General features: G+C 43.9%; 1 protein-coding gene across 2 annotated transcripts; it reads left to right on the top strand.

Annotated features, from left to right (window-relative positions):
- Positions 1–9697: 9697 nt before the first annotated feature.
- On the top strand, positions 9698–20772 carry GLYATL2 (glycine-N-acyltransferase like 2). 2 transcript variants are annotated; one of them, XM_043482022.1, is made up of 6 exons: positions 9698–9721; positions 12731–12847; positions 14387–14494; positions 15818–15944; positions 16039–16216; positions 19045–20772. In XM_043482022.1, the coding sequence occupies exons 2-6, from the start codon at positions 12770–12772 to the stop codon at positions 19451–19453; spliced, it is 900 nt and encodes a 299-aa protein (XP_043337957.1). In that variant the 5' UTR covers positions 9698–9721; positions 12731–12769; the 3' UTR covers positions 19454–20772. The 2 variants fall into 2 exon arrangements, with proteins under 2 accessions (XP_043337957.1, XP_043337958.1); XM_043482023.1 differs by lacking the exon at positions 9698–9721 and adding an exon at positions 9899–10415.
- The last annotated feature ends 405 nt before the right edge of the window (positions 20773–21177 follow it).

Below are 21177 nucleotides of genomic sequence, written 5' to 3'. Positions count from 1 at the left end.
TACTGCTAGCGCCACCTGGGAAGCCCTAAAAATACTTCTTAGTGATAATGAAACTTGCTACGATACAATGTTAAAAGAAGATGGTAGTAAATAGAATTATAGTGACTCAATATAATTGAGATGCATGTGATTATATATCCGTATAGATATATAAAGATGTTAATAGTACTTCAGAAGGGTGGTAGAGTTAAGGCTAGTTTTATACTTTTTTGAGTTTCCAATTTTGACAATAATCTTGCATTACTTTTAAAGTTAGGAAAAAAAAAACAACACCCAGTTAAAAAAATTTTGTTGACTGTGTATTCTGTGAGCAAGCCACTGGTTAAATATGAAAAGGATATTTCATAAAATATTCTATGGTAATGTTTGTCCTTAAAAAAATCAGCCTATCCTTCAACAAGCAATTTTTTATATTTATAAGTCATGGAGTTTTTCTCTTGTAATGAGCTTCCCCAGACTCTCCATGATTACTGTCTGAATCTGGCTCTGGGCAAGGTTAGTTGGGTTTGGGGCCACTGTCCTTCACTTTGGACTTGAAACTGTCTCAGCTCTAGAGCAAACCAAGTCTCTCAGCCTTTCTTCCCTCTTCCCCATGTAAATGCAGACAGTTGAAAAGAATATGCTCATAAGAGCGCTTCAGCTTACATCTAAACTTAACGTTGCTTCGAAGACATTTTAGACAAGAACACCAAACAAGACAACAAACAAACAAACAAAAATAGTCGTATTCACAGTGTGAGTCGCTCAGTCGTGTCCGACTCTTTGCGAGCCCGTGGACAGTAGCCCTCCAGGCTCCTCTGTCCATGGGAGTCTCCAGGCACAAATGCTGGAGTGGGTTGCCATTTCCTTCTCTAGGCGATCTTCCTGACCCAGGGATTGAAACTGGGTCTCCATTGCTGGTGGATTCTTTACCATCTGAGCCACCAAGGAAGCCCATATGCCTTGAATACACCTAAACTAATCTCATGAAACCCATTATACTTTTTCGTATTAGTCACTTCAAGGAGTCTGGACTCTCAGAACAGTTCCCATCTCTCTATTCTGATCTCTGCAAGGCTCCACTCTCCCTCCCATCTTTCTCCAGCTCCCAAACACCTCCCACTGAGGCTCCTGTAATTCATGGCCAACTGTCGGCAGCCTCTCCGAAACCCGTACCTCTCCTGTGAACAGCCTGTGTCCCCCTTTTGTTCTCAGCTGTCCCCTGAGGGCATTGCTCCCCTTTCGGCCCCTTTAAATGGGAAGTGATTTTTCTTCCAAGGCCCTCCAACCATTGGTCAGGTGGGGGGTAGTCATCCTTTTGTTCTCTGTTGTTGCTTTCTGACCATTCTCTCTAGTGATTCCCTAAAATTTTCTAGTTTTGAATCTCATGGAATCAGCTTACATCACCCATGACCCTCTCTATTGCTTTCATCTACCCATGCCAAGTTTATCACCCCTCATTTCTCAGGGATTTTAGGTCCTGGTTTATGGACACGTGCCCTAGTACATTCACTATCTTAATTCTTGGCGATTCCAACAAATGTGTGAAGAATATATCTAACAGCTGGCCTCTCAGGTCCGTGCAACTATCTTTGTTTGATAATCTTTTTTCTTCCTCTTCCTTCAACTACTTATTTGTGGTCACATCCAAAGCCTTGTCATTACCAGTAAGGAAACCCCTCCACAATTATGACTTTGTATTTTCCATTCTCTAGCAGCTACCTCCTTTTCAGCTCATTCCTCAAAGAACCCAGATTCTAATATCATGGTAGCCCTGCCAGGCCCTCCAAACCCATCACTTTTGCCCTCTGCTACACCCACTTTGGGCTTCCCTCATAACTCACTTGGTAAAGAACCCGCCTGCAAGGCAGGAGACCTGGGTTTGATCCCTGGGTCGGGAAGATCCCCTGGAGAAGGGAACAGCTACCCACTCCATTATTCTGGCCTGGAGAGTCCCAGGGACTATAGTCCATGGGGTCGCAGAGTCGGACACGACTGAGCGACTTTCACTCTCACACCCGCTCTCACATCTCATTGCTCCTTTTTCACAAGCGTGTTATGATCACTCCCCATCATCTGCCATCAATCACCTCACCCCTTTCCACACCATTTTCACACTCAACGGACAAAGCCACAAGCTTGATGGAAGGCAACTCACCTCCTATCCTGAGCCTAGAGCTGTACACCTGAAGGTGGCTGGGAAACCACACATTCACCCTGAATAGTCTTATTTCAAAGTCATGACCAGACACCTTCAAGTGAGTTCTTATGACTGCCAGGCAATCATATTATCCTTCTTTAATTCATTCATTCATTCATTTAATACCTACTTAGATAACTGTTTCATAACTCCTTTCTCCTCAAACCCACACCTCTTCCCCCTATTCCGTCTTGGGAAATGACCTTACTTCTGAGCCCCCTAAAAAAATTTAAACTCTCAGAAGAGAACTCCCATCGACTGCTTCTGCCACAAATTCCTACTTTTCAACTTTTCATTCACACAGTATTCCTTCTTTGGTTACCACTGATGAACAAGCCATGCAGTTGTCTGAAGCCAGTCCACCTCCTTGAATGTTATATTTAACTCCCTTTTGTCTACCTAAAGATATTGGTTCAAGAAGTTTCACCTCTTTCTTCTGTGGCATTTTTTCTCCTCTACTGGATATCCCTATCAGCATAGGTATGTGATATATTCTTCTGTTGTGAAAAAAATAAAACCTACTCTTGGTACCCATTCTTTCTTCCAGTTACTTCCCCAATTTCCTTTGTTCCCTTTGAAACAAAATTCACTGAAAATGTGGTCTAGACACATTATCCCCAATCCCTCTCTTAAATCTTATCTAATTGGGTTTTACTATTATGGTTTCACTGAAAGTCTTTTGTCAAGATCATTAGCAATCTCTGTGTTATTAAATCCAATGATCCATTTTTGCACTTCATCTTAATCTCTTAACAACTCCTGACATGATGAACATCCTTGGATGACTGTTTTTCATTTGGCTTTCAAGACAATACACTTTCTTGGTCTTCCTCTAACCTCACTGGGTATTCCTATTTATTTATTGTTTCACTTTATTTTATTATTATTTTTTAATTGAAGTATAATTGATCGACAATATTATGTTAGTTCCAGGTGCACAAGATTGTTTTTATTCAGTTGCTAAGTCATGTCCGACTCTTTGCGACCCCGTGAACTGCAGCACGCCAGGCCTCCCTGTCCATCACCAACTCTCGGAGTTCACGCAGACTCATGCCCATCGAGTCGCTGATGCCATCCAACCGTCTCATCCTCTGTCATCCCCTTTTCCTCCAACCCTCAATCTTTCTCAGCAGCAGGGTCTTTCCCAATATGCACAAAATAGTGATTTGGTATTTCTCTGAGTTATAAAATGATCACCACAACAAGTCTAGTTACCATCTGTCACCATACAAAGTTATTATTTTTTGACTATATTCCCCATGCTGTACATTTCATTACTATGACTCATTTTTTTTTTTTTTTTTTTGCAACTGGAAGTTTGTACTTCTTAATCTCCCTCATCTATTTCACTCATTTTCTACCCGTCTCCCAATTCTGGCAAAGAGTTCCCTGTATCTATGATTCTATTTCTGTTTTTTTATGTTTGCTCATTTGTTTAGTTTTTTTAGATTTCACAAATAAATATAAAATCATACAATATTTGTCTTTCTCTTTCTGACTTATTGCACTTAGAGTAATACCTTGTAGGTTCATCCATGCTTTCACAAATGGTGAGAATTCACTCCTTTTTTGCGGATGGTTAATATTCTTTTATATATATATATATATATATATATATGCCATATTTTCTTTATCCGATCATCTATTGATAGACGCTGAGGTTGCTTCCATATATTGCTGTTGTTGTTCAGTTACTCAGTGGTGTCTGACTCTCTGCGACCCCATGGACTGCAACACGCCAGGCTCCCCTGTCCTTCACCATCTCCCAGAGCTTGCTCAAACTCATGACCACTGAGCTGATGATGCCATCCAACCATCTCATCCATATCTTGGCTATTGTAAATAATGCTACAATGAGCATAGGAGTGCATGTGTGTTTTTGGTTTAGTATTTTTGTTTTCTACAGAAAAATCCCATAAGCAGCATTGCTGGATTGTATGATAGTTCTATTTTAAAATTTTTGAGGAAGCTTCATACCATTTTCCAAAATGGCTATACCAATTTACATGTCTACTAACAATGTATGAGGATTCACTGTTCCCCACATGGTTGCCAACTTCTCTTATTTGTTGTCTCTTAGATGACAGCCATTCTGACAGCTATAGGACGATATCTCATTGTGGTTTTGATTTGCACTTCCTTAATGATTTTGCTATTTTGAGCATTTTATCTGCTAGCTCTCTGTATTTTTTCTTTGGAAAAATATTTATTTCCTGTGCCCGTTTTAAAATCAGATTGTTCGTCAAGCAACAAATGTTCACTGTATAGCACAGGGACCTATAGTCAATATCTTGTGATAACCTACAAGGGAAAATAATCTGAAAAATAATATATGTGTATATGTACAACTGAATCGCCTTGCTATGCACTCGAAACACTGTAAGTCAACTATACCTCAATAATACATGTGTAAAGAAAATTCAGTTTTTAAAATTTATTTATTTTTAATTGAAGGATAATTGTTTTACAGTATTGTGTTGATTTCTACCAAACACCCATCAATATGAAATCTATGGCTGATTCATATTGATGTTTGTGTTTTTATGTTGAGTTGCATAAGTTCTTTATATATTTTGGATGTTAACACTTTATCAGATATATCATCAGAAAATATTTTTTCCCATTCAGTCGGCTGCCTTTACATTTTATTGATAGTTTCCTTTACTGTGCAAAAGTTTTTTAGTTTGATATAGTCCTATTTATTTATTTTTGATTTTGTTTTTCTTGCCTGAGGAGACATAACCAAAAAGCATTGTTGAGACCGGTGTCAAAGAGTGTACTGCCTATGTTTTCTTCTTGGAATTTTTATGGTTTCACATCCTATATTTAAGTCTTTGATCCATTTTGAGTTTTTTAAAATATGGATGAGAAAGTAGACCACTTTGATTCTTTTGCATGTAGCTGTCCAGTTTCCACAATGCCACTTATTGAAGGGATATATTTTCCCTTTTGTATATTCTTGCCTCCTTTGTCATAGATTAATTGACCATATGGCTTCGCAGGTGGCTCAGCGGTAAAGAATCTGCCTGCCAATGCAAGAGACCCAGGTTCGATCCTTGGGTCAGGAAGATCCCTGGAGGAGGGCACGGCAACCCACTCCAGTATTCTTGCCTGGAGAATCCCATGGACAGGAAAGCTTGGTGGTTTACAGTCCATGGGGTTGCAAAAGAGTTGGACATGATGTATCAACAACAACAACAAAATCACCGATGCAACAGGTTTTTTGTGGCCAGAATGTTTAGTGTACGGTATGTGGACTTATATTCCTGTCCTGAGCCCCACACATGTTGAGGTGGTCCTGTCCTTCATTGGGAAGGAGAGGTTTGTCCTCAGGTTTCTTCCATGGAGCTGAGGTGCGCTCAGTCCCTGTGTGTGGATGTGGGGTCCAGCCATGTGTAGGCAGCTGTGTAATCCTGGGGGAGGGGCAGTGTGTTATCATCAGACAGGATCCAGAGGGGAGTCCTTGATGAGAAGCAAAAATCATATAGACAGCATTTGTACAAGACTGATACACTCTCCATATTGTTTTGCAATCTGCTTCCTTCATTTAACAACATATTCACGAACATATCCTCTTGACATGGGACAGGTTTGCTAATACCACTGACTGGGTACAACATAACTTATTTAATCACTTTCTAATGGTTGGGCATTTACGTGGTTTTCTGACTTTTCATTTTTCCTAATCTTTCGGTGATGAATCGTCCCTGCTTTCACATCTTTCTAATAGCCAGTTATTTCCTAGGATTGCATGCTTGTGTGCATGCTCGGTCACCTCAATCATGTCCGATGCTTTGTGACCCCATGGACTATAGCCCACCAGGCTCCTCTGTCCATAGGATTCTCCAGGCTAGAATGAATGGGTTGCCATGCCTTCCTCCAGGGGATATTCCCAACCCAGGGATCGAACCTACATCTCCTGCACTGCAGGGGGATATTTTTAAGCCACTGAACCACCTGGAGACTTCATCTCAAGAATATAAAATTGAGCATCACAAATGGCTTAAAGTTTCTTCTAGAAACATGTAAGAATCAGCTTTTATCAAGCCACTCCTATTTGTTAGCTACCTTCATATACAGCATCTTATTTAGTACTCCCGAGAGCCCAACTCACCCTTATTTTATAGACATAAAGGAAACTAAGGCTCTAAAGATGACTTAGTGAAGGTGAGGCAATGGCTAACACATGATCTGTACCTCCTTGTCTAATTCCAGTGCCAGTGCTACTTATAATCTGCCTCCAGGCCATCTGCACTCCTTCCACACACCGTCTCAAGGTCTTGGCCAGGAGTTCGGCTTCCTGCTGGGCTCACCTTCTATTTGCAGGGCTGTTGGGCTTGCCAGGTTCTCTGATCCCCTGGCCAGAGTAGTCTTCCTTGTAGCAGCCTTCACCATCAGCTCTGGAGTCTCTCTGGAGCTCAGCCCAGGCATACAGGGTGCAGAGGGCTAGGGCTCTATCCAGAAACTCCTTCCTTTTTCCTTAAAGGACAATCTGTCTTCTAACAGTGGTCATTCTGAAGACACTTCAAGTCACCTTTTCTGATGCACCTAGCCTGGGTACCAGAACAAAAGCGTTTATGTATCACCGCCTCAGGGCTTTCTGAGACCAGTGTGGTTCTGATATCCATTGTGCATTAGTTGCTCAGTCGTGTCTGACTCTGCGACCCCATGGACTGTAGCCCACCAGGCTCCTCTGTCCATGGGATTCTCCAGGCCAGGATACTGGAAGTGGGTTGCCATTCCCTTCTCCAGGGGATCTTCCTGACACAGAGATTGAACTTGGGTCTCCTGCATTGCAAGCGGGTTCTTTACTAACTGAGCCACCAGGGAAACCCACTCATCCCATTATATTAATTTTTTGCTCTTAGTCACAGGATAACTTCTTAAAATGATTACGGTAGCCCGGTCTCTGGAGGAAAGGTGGGCTGTCTGGTTGGTGGGAGTGAGCTGTGCTTTCACACGCGCCACGTCCATACTACTCAACTTTGACCACTTCGGGCTGCATTTCCAGTGACCCCTCTCCCCTCCGATCCACGGCCCCTCCCAGCTGTTTAGCCTGTACTGCTCAACCTCTGGGGCTCTGCAGGTCCATCATGAATGGATAGTGGGATGGGGGGGCACATGTGATTGGCCCCATTTCACAAAGAGTCCCAAACTCGATCTTCTGGTGTGACTTCCCAATGCGGTTATATATACAGGGACGCTGACAGAACTGAAACAAAATATTCACTATCAAGTATACCCTGTCAAGAGTCCACTCTGAATTAACGTTCTATAGGTCCTGTGCTGGTCTCGTGAGCCAAAACACTCACAAGTGTTCCGTGGTAGTAACCCTTGGTCTTTTTTGTTGCTAAAGGCATAAATATATAGAATGTACAGGTGGAAGGCAAGGAGACCAAACCAGTAAATCCTAGAGGAAATTATCCCTGAATATTCATTGAAAGGACTGATGCTGAAACTCCAATACTTTGGCCACCTGATGCAAAGAGCCAACTCACCGGAAAAGACCCTGATGCTGGGAAAGGTTGAAGGCGGGAGGAGAAGGGGACGACAGAGGATGAGATGGCTGGATGGCATCACTGACTCGATGGACATGAGTCTGAGCACGCTCTGGGAGATGGTGAGGGACAGGGAGGCCTGGCGCGCTGCCGTCCCTGGGGTCACAGAGTCAGACACGACTGAGGGACTGAACAGCAGCAACACATTTAGAGCTATAGAATAAAGCTACTGTAATTTTAAAATCATTTTTATCTGTCTTACTTTTAATATGCCTAATATCACATTTTTAATATGCCCAATACCATGATGAAAGGTGGTGAACTGGGCTTCTCCAAACCTCTGGGAGGCTCTGCCTCCCTTGAAACTTGGGGACTGCAAGGTGGGGTGGCTGTGGAAGGCTGGTGCAGACTCGCCCCCTGCATTCTCTCGCAGTGTCTCCGGGGACTCTGGGACTCTGCTTTCACGCTGATGTCCCGGCCTTAACCCTTGGCAGTGTTACACTGAGATGCAGCAGCTGCCTTAAGAAGGAGTGCACATCTGAACAGCAGTCAGCACTCTTCTATAAAAATCCTTAAGCATCCTGAGGAAACTTGACTTGGCAAGATCTCCTAGAGTACTTTGGAGGGACTTATAGGTCAAAGGTGAACTTTCCTGGTGGTTCAGATGGTAAAGCGTCTGCCTACAATGCAGGAGACCCAGGTTCAATCCCGGGGTTGGGAAGATCTCCTGGAGAAGGAAATGGCAACCCACTCCAGTATTCTTGCCTGGAAAGTCCCATGGACGGAGGAACCTAGTAGGCTACAGTCCATGGGGTCCCAAAGATTTGGACTTGACTGAGCGGCTTCACTTTCACTTTCTTTTCACTTTTCAAAGGTCAAAAGGTCACTCAACCCTGACCTACGTTAGAATGGACTCCTTCAAGGTCGTCTTGCGACGGTGATGGCGTGTTTGCAGACTGTTTTCAGCTGGCAGTGAATTCCTGGTTTCTTAGAGAATTCACCTGGAGCCCCTCTTGCTCTCAAACCTTAGGGCAGTTTTTATACTGTCTTTCAAGGACTGAGTCTTCTCTGACAGTGATGGTTTAGTCCCTAAATTGTGTCCGACTCTTTGTGACCCCATGGACTGTAGCCCGCCAGGCTCCTCTGTCCATGGGATTTTCCAGGCAAAAACACTGGAGTCGGGTGCCATTTCCTTCTCCAGAGTCTTCTCTGCCAGCTTCTAAAAAGACAGTAGGATACTTGGGCTGGGAGACCGCTTGTTAAATCTGCTCTCTATCAGAATTTCTAAAGAAGTTCCTCTTGCTGATTCAAGAGAGCAGCCAGATTCTCAGTTCATGAGCTTGGGTCAAGGAGCAGACTCTGTACCTCTGAACTCTCAGCAAAAGTTGTTCAACCGGAGGATCTTGAGCTGCTGGTGACTTTAAATGTGGTTGTACCTCTTTGAAAATACTTAGTGTGATATTCAAAACTGTGCAAGCCTCAGCTATCCACAGTGCGATCTTACCTACATAAAAAATTATGCATTTCCTGGCATGAAGTAGAGAAACAATTTTTTAAAGGGGATAGATTAATAAATTGTGTAACTATGAGCAAGTTTGTTAACATGTTAATTACACAAAATTGGAAATATGTAAAAATTCTTTCATAGGTTGTGTGAACAATTTTTGATTCAAAAAATGGAATTACTGAAATAGACAAGAGGGAAAAGAAAAGAAACTGTGCCTTCCTTAACAACATGTAGATAGCGAGGGCTAAATCCTCATTAGTGGTCTCCACTATGTCGGCCGAAGTGAGTGAGGTAGGTTTGTAAGGAGATAAGATCTAGCCAGGGGTGACGGATCTCTTTCTGAAGAATCGTAGTTTCGTAACAGATCCTGGTCTTTGGCTTCAGCTCGAGGCGTTAATGCTGGCTAGCTTTGTGACCTCAGGGAAGATGTTGCCTTTCAACATCATCTTCCTTGTTTGTGTGACAATAACATTTGCCTTTCTCATTTCCTGAATGATTAAACTTTCTCAAGTTGGTTCACAACATTCCAGAAAATGGGTAAGATTTTGACGATTTATTATCCCTTTCCTCTGCTTCAGGGTCTCCAAAATGTTCAAGTAGATCATACTCTTGTAGGAGATTTTAAGATTTAATTTAACTTTTAAAATTAATTTTATCTATCTATCTATATATCTTTGGCCATGCCATGTGGCTTGTGGGATCCTAGTTCCCCGACCAGGGATCAAACCTGTGCCACCTGCATTGGAAGCAAGGAATCTCAACCTCTGGAGGTGCTGAGGTCACAAAAGCTTGGAGGCACGAGGCTGCGTATTTCACAGCGAAGCCAGATTTTCCGTTTTTTGTTTACCCAAATGATGTGTTTGAATATTGCTGCAGCTAGGTCATTTTTGCAAATTACCTCATTATTACTGCTTTGGATTAGCCAATTGGCTACAAGCGCTAGCGTGGAAGCTTTGCTGGGAAACATAAATGTAGAATCTGCTCAGTACGAAACATGTTCCCAGCCTTCCTCCGATGCACAAAGCCTCTGACCTCCTTCATGTAAATGAACAGGACCTCCAATTTGCTCAATAAGAATCCGCAACTCGGAGCTTTATGCCAAACAGGGACCACCTGAGTCAGGTGGAATTGACTGTGGGTGAGACTATCCGTAGCCTTTAGGGAAATCTTTCCACTGTCACCGAGCAACTGCAGAAGGCGCTGTGTACTCACGTCTAAGAGGAAACTGCAGGTAAGCAGAACTGTTTTAGAAGGCCAAAGTCTTGTTTCTTCTCAGCCTTTCAGTTAATTAGGATCCTATTCTAAAGAATGCGTATTTGTTAATTCATTTTACAGTCCATGGAATTCTCTAGGCCAGAATACTGGAGCAGGTTGCCATTCCCTTCTCCAGGGGGGTCTTCCCAACCCAGGGATTGAACCCAGGTCTGCTGCATTGCACGCGGATTCCTTACCAGCTGAACCACCAGGGAAGCCTAAGAAGACTGGAGTGGGTAGCCTATCCCTTCTCCAGGGGATCTTCCCGACCCAGGAATCAAACCGGGGTCTTTTGCATTGTAGGCAGATTCTTTACCGGCTGACCTACCAGGGAAGCCTGATTCTAAAGAATGTGTATTTGTTCATTCATTTGCCCCTCTGCAAACCTTTGGAAAAGCATTCACCAGCATCCCAGGATTGAGAACAAATTTCTCAAGGAAATTGTAGGTCCCTGGAGTAGAAAGTCCTTTGAGAAGAAAGTATTTTGAGTACAGAGCCAGTGTTTTGAACTCTCAGGCTCCTCAGATTCTTTCCCTGAATTATAAACCACTGATCGACCCAAGCCTTTCCCTGCCAGCCCCCCCCCCAGGCACCCATAGTAACCCTGAGTAAAGAGGAGAATCAGCATACCCCTGGTCTTCAATCCGTGCTTTGAAAAGTGTTACTTGCATAGCAAACGTCTTCCTTTGAGTGCTGGGCCGCCTGGCTAAGATGAAGCTTTGCTGTTTCAGATTGCTTTCTGCCAGACCTTGCTCTGTTTATTGATATATTCGGCACTTGACTTACAGACGTTTCTCTCCCTCCAACCCCTGCTGCATCCTGGTGGTGGCTCTGACACCTGCAGCTCCCGGCCCCTTCCCGACTCCCACTCTGTCGATTTGAAGTCTACAGCCATCTCTCCAGAGCTGATCTACCTCTGACACCCTCACCTCCAACAGCCTAATTCCTCATCCAATCCCCTGTTCTATGAACATATGCCCCCTGTCCATCACCACTGCTATTCTGTTAGCCTCATCCTACACTCTTTACATCTTTTCCCACTTGGTTGGACCTGCCTCCTATTTTGCTTCTTTCTTTCTCTCTGCTGAAAGTAAACGTGTTAGTTTTGCTCAGCTGTGCCCGGCTCTTCGTGACCCCATGGACGGTAACCGGCCAGGCTGCTCTCCAGGCAAGCATACTGGTGTGGGTTGCTACTCCCGTCTCTTCTCCAGGGAACCATCCCAACCCAGGGATTAAACCTGGGTCTCCTGCATTGAAGGTGGGTTCTTTACCATCTGAGGCATCCGGGAAGCCCCTTCTCTCTCCTGGATCCCACAGATTCCGTTTCAAGTGTTATCATCTCATTCTCAAACATTTACTTTGCCGCTTACCTTCTCTGCTGCCCTAAGCCTGGAAAATCTAACCCCGGCTGGTTTCACTCTGTCTCTCCTGCTTCTAGCCTCTGGGTGCTGGGCTCACCCGTGTGGATAAATGCCCCTTCCAAGTGACGGTTTTCTTCTGAACCTGGTCTTAAGCAATGCTGGGGAATCCCTGTGTGTATTCCCAGGCTGTACTTTCTCTAATGAACATCAGAAGCCATTCATCCTATTTTCCCTTGCCTGAATTTGAAGGCCTTCTAATTTTTCCCTCAGGTATATATATACATATATATGTGTGTGTATATATACACACACACACATCACTTCGCAAAACATATCACATACATTTTGTGACTTGACATAATCCTCAAAACAGCCTACGAAGGAGTTATTGTTATGCCTATTTTATAGACAAAGAAAGTGAAGCTCAGAGACATTCAAGTAAAGTGACCTGTCTATTCTAGCGATCGTGTTCTTGACCATTCCATTTCCACTGGTTTTGTTTCGGCTCTACGCAACATGGGCTTCCCTGGTGACGCAGACGGTGCACTCTGCCTGCAGTGCAGGAGACCGGGGTTCGATCCCTGGGTCGAGAAGATCCCCTGGAGAAGGGAATGACTACCTACTCCAGTATTTCTTGCCTGGAGAATTCCATGGACAGAGGAGTTACCGTCCATGGGGTCACAAAGAGTCAGACACAACTTAGCAACTAACACTTTCACTTTTTTTCACACACATATGGGGCTTCTCAGGTGGCACTACTGATAATCTGCCTGCCAATGTAGGAGATGCAAGACATACGGGTTCGATCTCTGGGTTGGGAAGGACAACCTGTGCCTCTGGCCGTGCGGGCTGTCCCCGGGGCTCCCCTCGCCCTTCCAGGATGCCCGGCTCAGATCTCCAGGTGTTTTTGTTGGTGTGACTCTTTCCTCAGATTGTCTTCCTCGGGGAAGGGGCTTGGGTGCTGCACAGGATGTTGGTGCTTCGTGAACCCCAGCAACTTCAGATTCTGTATGACTCCTTGGAAGAGAGCACCCCTGAGTCCCTGAAGGTAAGGGAGCGGGGGAGAGGGAGGAGGAGAGGACTGAGGCGTGGAGAAGGCAGACTCAGGACTTCCCAGGGCAGGTGGAGGTGCAAGTCCAGGACTCCTCCTGCCTGGGACGATCTTAAAATCCACGTCCAACCACCTCCTTTACTTCCCTGGGGATTCTTCATTATCTTTTTAAAAACGTTTTTTTTGTATTGGGGTATAGCTGATTAGCGATGTCATGGCAGCTTTATTTGAACAGCACAAGGACTCAGCCATACATACACAATATTTTTTAAACTTAATTTTTATTCATTTATCTGCACTGGGTCTTAGTTGCGGCATGTGGGGTCTAGTTCCCTGACCAGGGGTCGAATCTGCCCCCCTCCCTGCATTGGGAGCTCAGGGTCTGAGCCACTAGATCACTAGGAAAGCCCCTACAATATCTTGTGAATCAATTCTGCCACTGTGTTTACTGGATTTCCTTAACTGTCCCAAGCTATTGGTCACCTGCAACTTGATAACCAGAGTATCCATCTGACCCACATATGATCGTATCACTCCCTTGCTTTAAAATGCTAGTGGCGGTTCATGTCCAAAGCATAAAGCCCGTATTCCTTAACTGGATATACAAGCGTTTATCAAAAGCATCTCTTCATTTCCCGACATGGAAGACATACTATGCGTTCGATCACTGACCCCTCACAGTTCAGCAGGTGGGTGGACTCAGCACCTTTAAGCCTCTAATCACGCTCCTTCTCCCAACGGAATGCTTGTCTTCCTCTTCTCTTTACTTCGCCAGGTTTATTTATTTTTCATGGTCCAATTTAAATGTTTGTTTTTCTGTAAGTCTCCCACCACTTCTGGACAGGTAGTGACTTTTCCTTTTTGTGACCCCACTTGACCATGGGCACAGACCTATCAGAACACGTGGCTGTTTAAGTTTAGACTGTGGATCTCTTTGCCCTTCTAGACTTGGCTTGAAGGCAGTGGCCACATCATATCCACCTTTGAATTCTCCATATTTGACACAAATTTGATATACAATAGACAGATGTTGAATAAATGGCGTGGTATTAACGTTTGAAATAGGAAAAGTATCAATAGTATGGATTTTTCAAAAAAGTGAGTGAATACATGTTAGAGAAGCCAGTTCATTTGTTATTAACTTGGGTTCTTGGGGACGCTTCCTGCACCGTTTTGCAGGATGTCTTTCGACGAATAGTCCAACGTGCCATCCTGGAAGCACTAGTCCTGTCCTTTCAAGTCCTTCTTTTTTAGAAAATGTTTATTTGTTTACGTGGGTGCACTGGCTCTCAGTTGCAGCACGTGGGATCTTTCGCCACAGCGCCTGAACCCTTAGCTGCGGCAGGTGGGATCTAGTTCCCTGACGGGGGACCGACCTGGGCCCGCTGCACTGGGAGCTGGGAGTCTCAGCCCCTGGACTATCCGGGACGACCCCATCAAGTCCTTCTAACTCCCGCCTTTACTTCCCATGCCACAGGCAAGACCCCGTCTCAAAGAAAAATCTCATCCTCTCCTGCTTGGTTTTTGCTCTTGTAGGTGTATGGCGCCCTTTTCCACATTAGAAATAAAAACCCGTTCAACCTGGAGGTGCTGGTGGATGCCTGGCCAGAGTATCAGACAGTCGTCATACGGCCTCAGAAAGAGGTGAGACCCCGGCTCCTGAGGGTCGGGCCCCTCACCCTCAGGACGGGGATGAGGGGCTGCAGCGAGGGGCCGGCAGGGGGACGGATCTTGCCACGCCTGATTCGTGCAGATGTGGGAAGGGTCGCTGGGACGAGAGGGCAGGATGGTGAGACCAAGCGTGGGAGTAGACCGCAGAGCCTCTAGGGCAGGACCTGTAAGTTGCTCTAGAATTCCATTCAGTCAGCTCTCCCCCGCCAAGACTCCCATCAGAGGCATCCACCTCAACCTGGATGCCTGCGGCTGGAAATGGTCAGGAAGTGTTCTCTTTCCCTGTGGCTGGATAACCGCAATCCCACAGTCCTCTGAGCAGTGCTGGGTGTGAGGTCTAAGACCGCTGCTTTCCTAACACAGAAGGTGGAGTTGACAAAAATAACTATGTCAGAGGTTTGTGAAACAATCGATGTCATGTTTCTTTCATGAGAGTGTCTTCATCTTTCAGGGGAGTATGAGTGGTGAATCCCATCCTTCCCGGAGTAGCGATACTTTAGCAGCCCCCGTCCCCCTTATCCATGTAGATAGTCATCAGGCGTCTCAGAACGCAGCGGCCCCCAGGCGAGCCGGCAGCAGGGGCAAACAGGCGGCGGGGGGCACCGCAGGCCCGGCCCTCCAGGCGCTTCTGTGGGCCCTGGCGCCGCGGCTGGGCGTCGGGACGTTTTCCATCGGTCCGCTCTTCTCACGGGCGCACCGAGGGCTGATCTCCATGCCAGCTCCAGAGGGCTGGGTCACAACCAACCTGAAAGTGTCAGGAGCCCAGTCTTGTCTGACTCTGGCTGACCCCAGGCTCCCCTGTCCACGGGGTTCTCCGGGTCAGAAGGCTGGAGGGGGCGCCGCGCCCTCCTCCAGGGGATCTTAGTCTCCTGCACTGGCAGGCGGGTTCTTTGCCACTAGCGCCACCTGGGAATTCACCTGCAGAATTAGCCGAGGCGTCACCTTCTCACAGACCACAAGCCTGGACCCCAGCCCCGTTCTCTGTGCTTCCCTCCACCCCTCAGGCCCCCGCTCTTTGAGGCCTTTAACACAGGCTCTTTCTGCTGCACTTTCCGTCTCAGACACTGGGACCACTTGCCCATCGTCCCAAGGGCAGCTGACTCCAGGGCATCACCAGGAAGGAGCCCCTTCCAGCGGCTTAGTCTACGAGGGAGTCCGAGACATGGTCGGCTCCTCTCTCCCACAACAACAGCAACAAAGCCTATCCAACAAATAAGTCTCTAGTGCTCTGGACGTAGGCAAAACATTTTGTGAATGGTATCACTATGTAAGTGTGACTGATGTTTGTTACGTCAGGAGATGAAGGATGACCTGGATTATTATATCAACACTTACCACATCTTCACCAAAGCTCCTGACAAGTTAGAGGAAGTCCTAGCATGCCCGCAGGTCATCAACTGGGAACAAGCCTTCCAGATCCAAGGTAACTGGTCTAAATTAAAGCCAAAGATGTCCCATTTAATTTATGGTAGATATGACAGGGGGTGAAATGATGCTTGCTTTTCTCCTCTCCCCAGGTTGTCAAGAGAACTTGGGCAAGGCATTACAAAAAGTTGCAGCTTCAAAATCAGTGAAGATAGATTATCTGAGAACCGTACTTTTTGTGTTTGAAAAACCAACATTCGAGGCATCGAGTGGTGACAAGATGGATTTGATGAAGTTAATGCAAGTTCCTGAAGCGCTGAAAGATAGAAGGTGAGACTTTTACCTTTTGCTTCTGAAATTTCTGATAGAATCATTCAGTTGCCCTATGGGCCAGACCCTTAAATGTAGGATCTGCGACTACATTATAATGGTGTTCAGAGCATGGGTAAGAAAGGGGACTGTGTTAGGTAATGTTTGCTGAGGGTGGGCAGGAACTTCGTTAGAGTAGGTTCTTTTCCACATATCAACTTCCTTAGATCTCACAAGAGTGCTCCTGGAAGAATACTGGATGTCATGGTAGAATTGAAAAACTTTTACTGAAACTATTCATTTTTTGACAAAAAAAACATTACTTCATGCTATGCAAAGTACATGTCTGTGTGTGTGTGTGTCTGTTTAGTTGCCAAGTTGTATTTGACTCTTTTGCGACCCCAGTGGACTGTAGCCCACCAGGCTCCTCTGCCCATGGATTTCCCAGGCAAGAATACTGCAGTGGGTTGCCATTTCCTTCTCCAGGTGATCTTTCCAACCCAGGGATTAAACCTGCATCTCCTGCATTGCGGGAGACGTCTTTACCACTGATCCACCAGGGAAGCCCTATGCAAAGGATACAAATATACAAAGTAAAAAGTGAAGGCTTGCCCACTTGGATTTCCAAAATCTCCCTGTCCATGTGTAGATACTCTTAGCATTGGTTTTAGAACTCTGTATGAATGAGTTGTTTTGTTAGTTTTTTCTCTACGACATATGCATGACTATACTGCTATTTACTGTTTTCACTCAGCGATGTGTTACATACGTCTTGCACGTAAGCTCATGCAGGCGTCCTTCATTTATTTTGACAGCTGCATAGATTACTATAAGAGGGAGATACATGATTCTGTGTGCCTGTATCTACACACTTGATTTCTCTACAGTTCTTCCTGATAACAAAAATTCTGCAATAAACGTCTTCACAAATAGATCATCACACAAGTTGTATAAGTATTACTGAAAACTGAGCTCCTAGAATTGAAATGTCTGGGTAAAATAATATGTACATTAAATGGAAGATTTTACCAAATTGGATGGTGTGTATGATGTGTGAACATATGATAGCATAGCATATGAAAAAACCTATCTTTCAGTAGGGACATGGATAAATTTACTATGGTACAGTCCAAACGCTGGAATAATATACGACCATTAACAAGAATGAAGCAGCCCTCTGTGAACTAGTAAGGAAACAATTCCAAAAATATATTCTGAAGCAACAGCACCAACAAAAATATTTTCTTAGTGAAGCAACGACGAAGATGGGCAGAATCGTATAGACACTGTGTCATCACAGTAAAACACATCTAAAGTTCCAAACGATGCCTCTGGAAAGTTGCATAAATTTATCACATCACTAATTGCCTCTGGAGAAGGTAACTGTGTGATAAGGAATCAGAGAAAAAGGAAACAATTATTTTCCACTGATACCCATTTATGCTTAATAATTGTATCACTACATCAACAGATAAATAAAATCTAAATACACACTAAACACGTACAATTGATTTAGCCAGGAAAGTCAATAATATTTGAACCCTGCTGTGGCTCAACTGTGTTCCCATAAGAATCATAAAAGAAATATTTGCATGGGGAAAAATAGTAAATAGGGATTAAATAATACTTGATATTATAGCTGGAAATCTGTAATGAAGTGCCTGTCCTAAGGCGGGTCTTTATTTCCTCTAAACCCAAATATATATTTGGATATCTTGCCCCTCGGGGTTTAACTGTAGCACAGGAGGAAGGCAGGTGAGGATGCTGGAGATCTTTGAGGAAGCAGGACCAGAATCAGTTTGAGGATGATAGAGAGAAAGCCTCACCTATGTGTAGACAGTTGAGAGCCCTGTGACCCCACCTAATGGCAAACGTGAAGTGACTTTGACAAGTTCCTGGAAACTCTTCCTCCTTGATAAGGGGTAGAACTTCTTTGAGATCTTCCTTCTGCGCCAGCCACTCCTAGCCACAGAAGATGCTATTCTGATTTTGCAGATGAGAAAACGCAGTCTCAGGTAACTTGCCCAATAATAGAATCAGGGCTAAAACCCTGATTATTACCACCATCACTAAAAAGAAGAAAATCCAATATCCTTTTTTGGTGTGTTTCTGCTCCAGAAATTGCGTTTTTGTACTTCTCTCGTGGTATGTGGGGATGTCTTTGGGACACGTGAAGCCATAAAATCAACATGGCTGTCATCTCCCTGTGATGTACATTTTGTTGAAATATCTGTTGGAAGAAACATTATCTTGTGTATTTAGATATTTTGCGAAGTATAATCTGAAATCTACATTTTAAAATGGAGGTATAGTTGATTTATATCATATTAGTTTCAGATGTACAGTATAGAGGCTCAGTATTTTTTAGGCTATACTTCATTTAAAAGTCATCTCAACATAATAAATATGTTTCCTTGCACTGTATATCCTTGTAGCCTATCCCTTTTATACATAGTAGCTTGTACCTCTCAATCCCACATTTTTCATACAAGAAACTTTAAAGAAAATTCAGCCACATGGAATGTTGTGCTGGCTTATAGTCCTTGCTCTTTGAGGGACATATACTCTTATTCTCCTTTGTTGGGGTATTTGGTTGGATTTTTTGAGATATGCTATTCTATATCTAGCTGACTGTCTGCTCTTAAATGTATCATAAATGACCGAGGATTTTCTCACTTTCAATTATTTGGGAACATTTTGAAGCAGGCATATAAATAGTTGAGTGTGTGTGTGAGCCCAGAGTTCTTCCTCTGGGTTGTGGATCCTTAAGGAAAGGGAGGTGTCATATTTTCTGCAATCCTGATGTTTTCTAAATGTTGGCTGAATAAATGTACATTTTTTCTTGACAGGAAAGAAACTTTTCAGAGCACCTTCTTGGATGTCTCGCATGCAAGGCTTGTGAATGAGCACTGGGAGTGGGGGAAAAATGAGAAGAGCTTGAAATATGTTGAACGCTGTCTCCAGAATTTTATAGGATTTGGTATTCTGAATTCAGAAGGGAACCTCATCTCTTGGTGTATTACAGAACAGTCCTGTGAGATAAGAATGGGTTACACTTTCCCCAAATACCGAGGCCAAGGCCACATGTGGCAAATAGGTGGTAACAGTATGGCATATTTTTTTTCAAAAAAATTGCCGTTTTATATACATGTGTCAGAAGATAAAGAAAAAACTCAACAGATGTTGATGAATTTTGGGTTCAAGAATGCTCTTTGTGGCTGGCATCAGTGGAAATGCATCCCAAAGAAATACTGTTGATGGTACCATTGTCCATTTCATGTGTTTCTTATCAGGGAAAAAACATCAGTGCAAACAAAGGTGGTAGTCTACACAAGCAACAAAAACCAACCATGGGGCTCAGGCCCTGCTCAGGCCCATGTCTATAATAGTTTTGTCTTCTTTCTCTTGTATATTACAAAACATTAGAAGCTTGGCTCTTTGCTGTCCCGCTTTTCCTTTATGGTGAGAAATGTCTCAGAGTTGAAATTACCCAATGTCAATCATTAGTGCTAACATATCCCACTTTCCTCTTTGAAGAAGACTTCTTTCAGGAAGGAATCTCGCTTTTTGATGCTTCTCATTTGAAAGTAAAATGTCTCCTTTGAAAGTCTCTTCTCTGGCATCCTTCTCTTCTTCCCACGAAGTTTCCTAAAGGACCTTTCAAAATGCTTCAGCATCATTGCTTTCGCTCTTGGGTGCCCTCAAAAGTGCTTTGAGGTACTACACTTAATTAAATTATGTGGCCATCAGTGAAACTTTGGTTTTCTGACTAGCTTTTTATCACAGAAACTTGGTTGAGTTGAGTTGTATAGCATAACTTCACATTTTTAATATGATTTTAGATCTATGCTGTATTAGTTTCCTGTTATTGTTGTAACAAGTTACCACATGTTTAGTGACTGATGATGCAGTGACATGATCTACCATATGATCCATCAATCCCACCCCTGGACACATATCCAGAGAAAACAATAATTCAAAAATATACATGCACCCCAATGTTCATTGCAGCACTATTTACAATAGCCAGGACATGGAAGAAACCTAGATGTCCATCAACAGAGGAATGGATGAAGAAGATGTGGTAAAAATGTACAATGGTGTATTTCTCAGCCATAAAAAGAAAAACAATGCCATTGGAAACAAACCGGATGGACCTAAGGTTGTCACACTGACTGAAGTAAGTCAGACACAGAACAACAAACATCATATGATATCACCTATATGTGAAATCTTAAGAGGGGATACAGATGAACTTATCTACCAAACAAACAGAGTCACAGATACAGAAAGCAAACGTACGGTTACAAGGGGATAAGGAAGGAGAAAGATAAGCTGGAGGGTTGGGATTGACGTGTACACACTACTATGCATAAAATAGATGACTAGTAAGGCCTTACTGTAGAGCACAGAGAACGCTACGTGATGCCTTGTAATGATCTACGTGGGGACAGAATCTAAGGAGAATGGCTGTATATGAACACATAACACATTCACCTTGCTTACCCCTGAAGCTAACACAAAACGGTAATCATGGAAATCAACTACACTTCAATAAAAACTATTTAAAAAATTTAGTGACTTAAAGCAACAATTATTACCTTCTATTTCTGGGAGTCAGAAACGGAAAATGGGTCTTGAAAGTGAAAGTGTGAAAACATTAGTCGCTCAGTTGTGTCCAACTCTTTGTGACCCCATGGACTGTGACTCTGTAGGCTCCTCTGTCCATAGCATTCTACAGGCCAGAATACTGGATTGGGTGGCCAATTCCTTCTCCAGGGGATGTTCCTGACCCAGGGATCGAACCCACATCTCCTTCATTGCAGGAGGACTCTTTGTTTTCTGAGCCACCAGGGAAGACCTAAATGGGTCTTATGGGATAAAAATAAAAGTGTTGGCAAAGCCAGCTTCTGAAGTCTTTAGGGGAGAATCTATATCCTTGCCTTTTGAGCCTGAAGAAGTTTTCCACATCCCTAGGTTTG

The sequence above is a fragment of the Cervus canadensis genome, chromosome 11 (genome assembly GCF_019320065.1).
Source record: "Cervus canadensis isolate Bull #8, Minnesota chromosome 11, ASM1932006v1, whole genome shotgun sequence".
Lineage (NCBI taxonomy): Eukaryota > Metazoa > Chordata > Mammalia > Artiodactyla > Cervidae > Cervus > Cervus canadensis.
This window is presented reverse-complemented; position numbering and strand designations above follow the sequence as displayed.

Coding starts and splice junctions, on each gene's coding strand:
- GLYATL2 (XM_043482022.1), top strand. CDS start 12,770: ATGTTGGTGCTTCGTGAACCCCAGCAACTTCAGATTCTGTATGACTCC. Junction 12,848..14,386: donor GCACCCCTGAGTCCCTGAAG/GTAAGGGAGCGG, acceptor TTGCTCTTGTAG/GTGTATGGCGCCCTTTTCCA. Junction 16,217..19,044: donor GAAGCGCTGAAAGATAGAAG/GTGAGACTTTTA, acceptor TTTTCTTGACAG/GAAAGAAACTTTTCAGAGCA.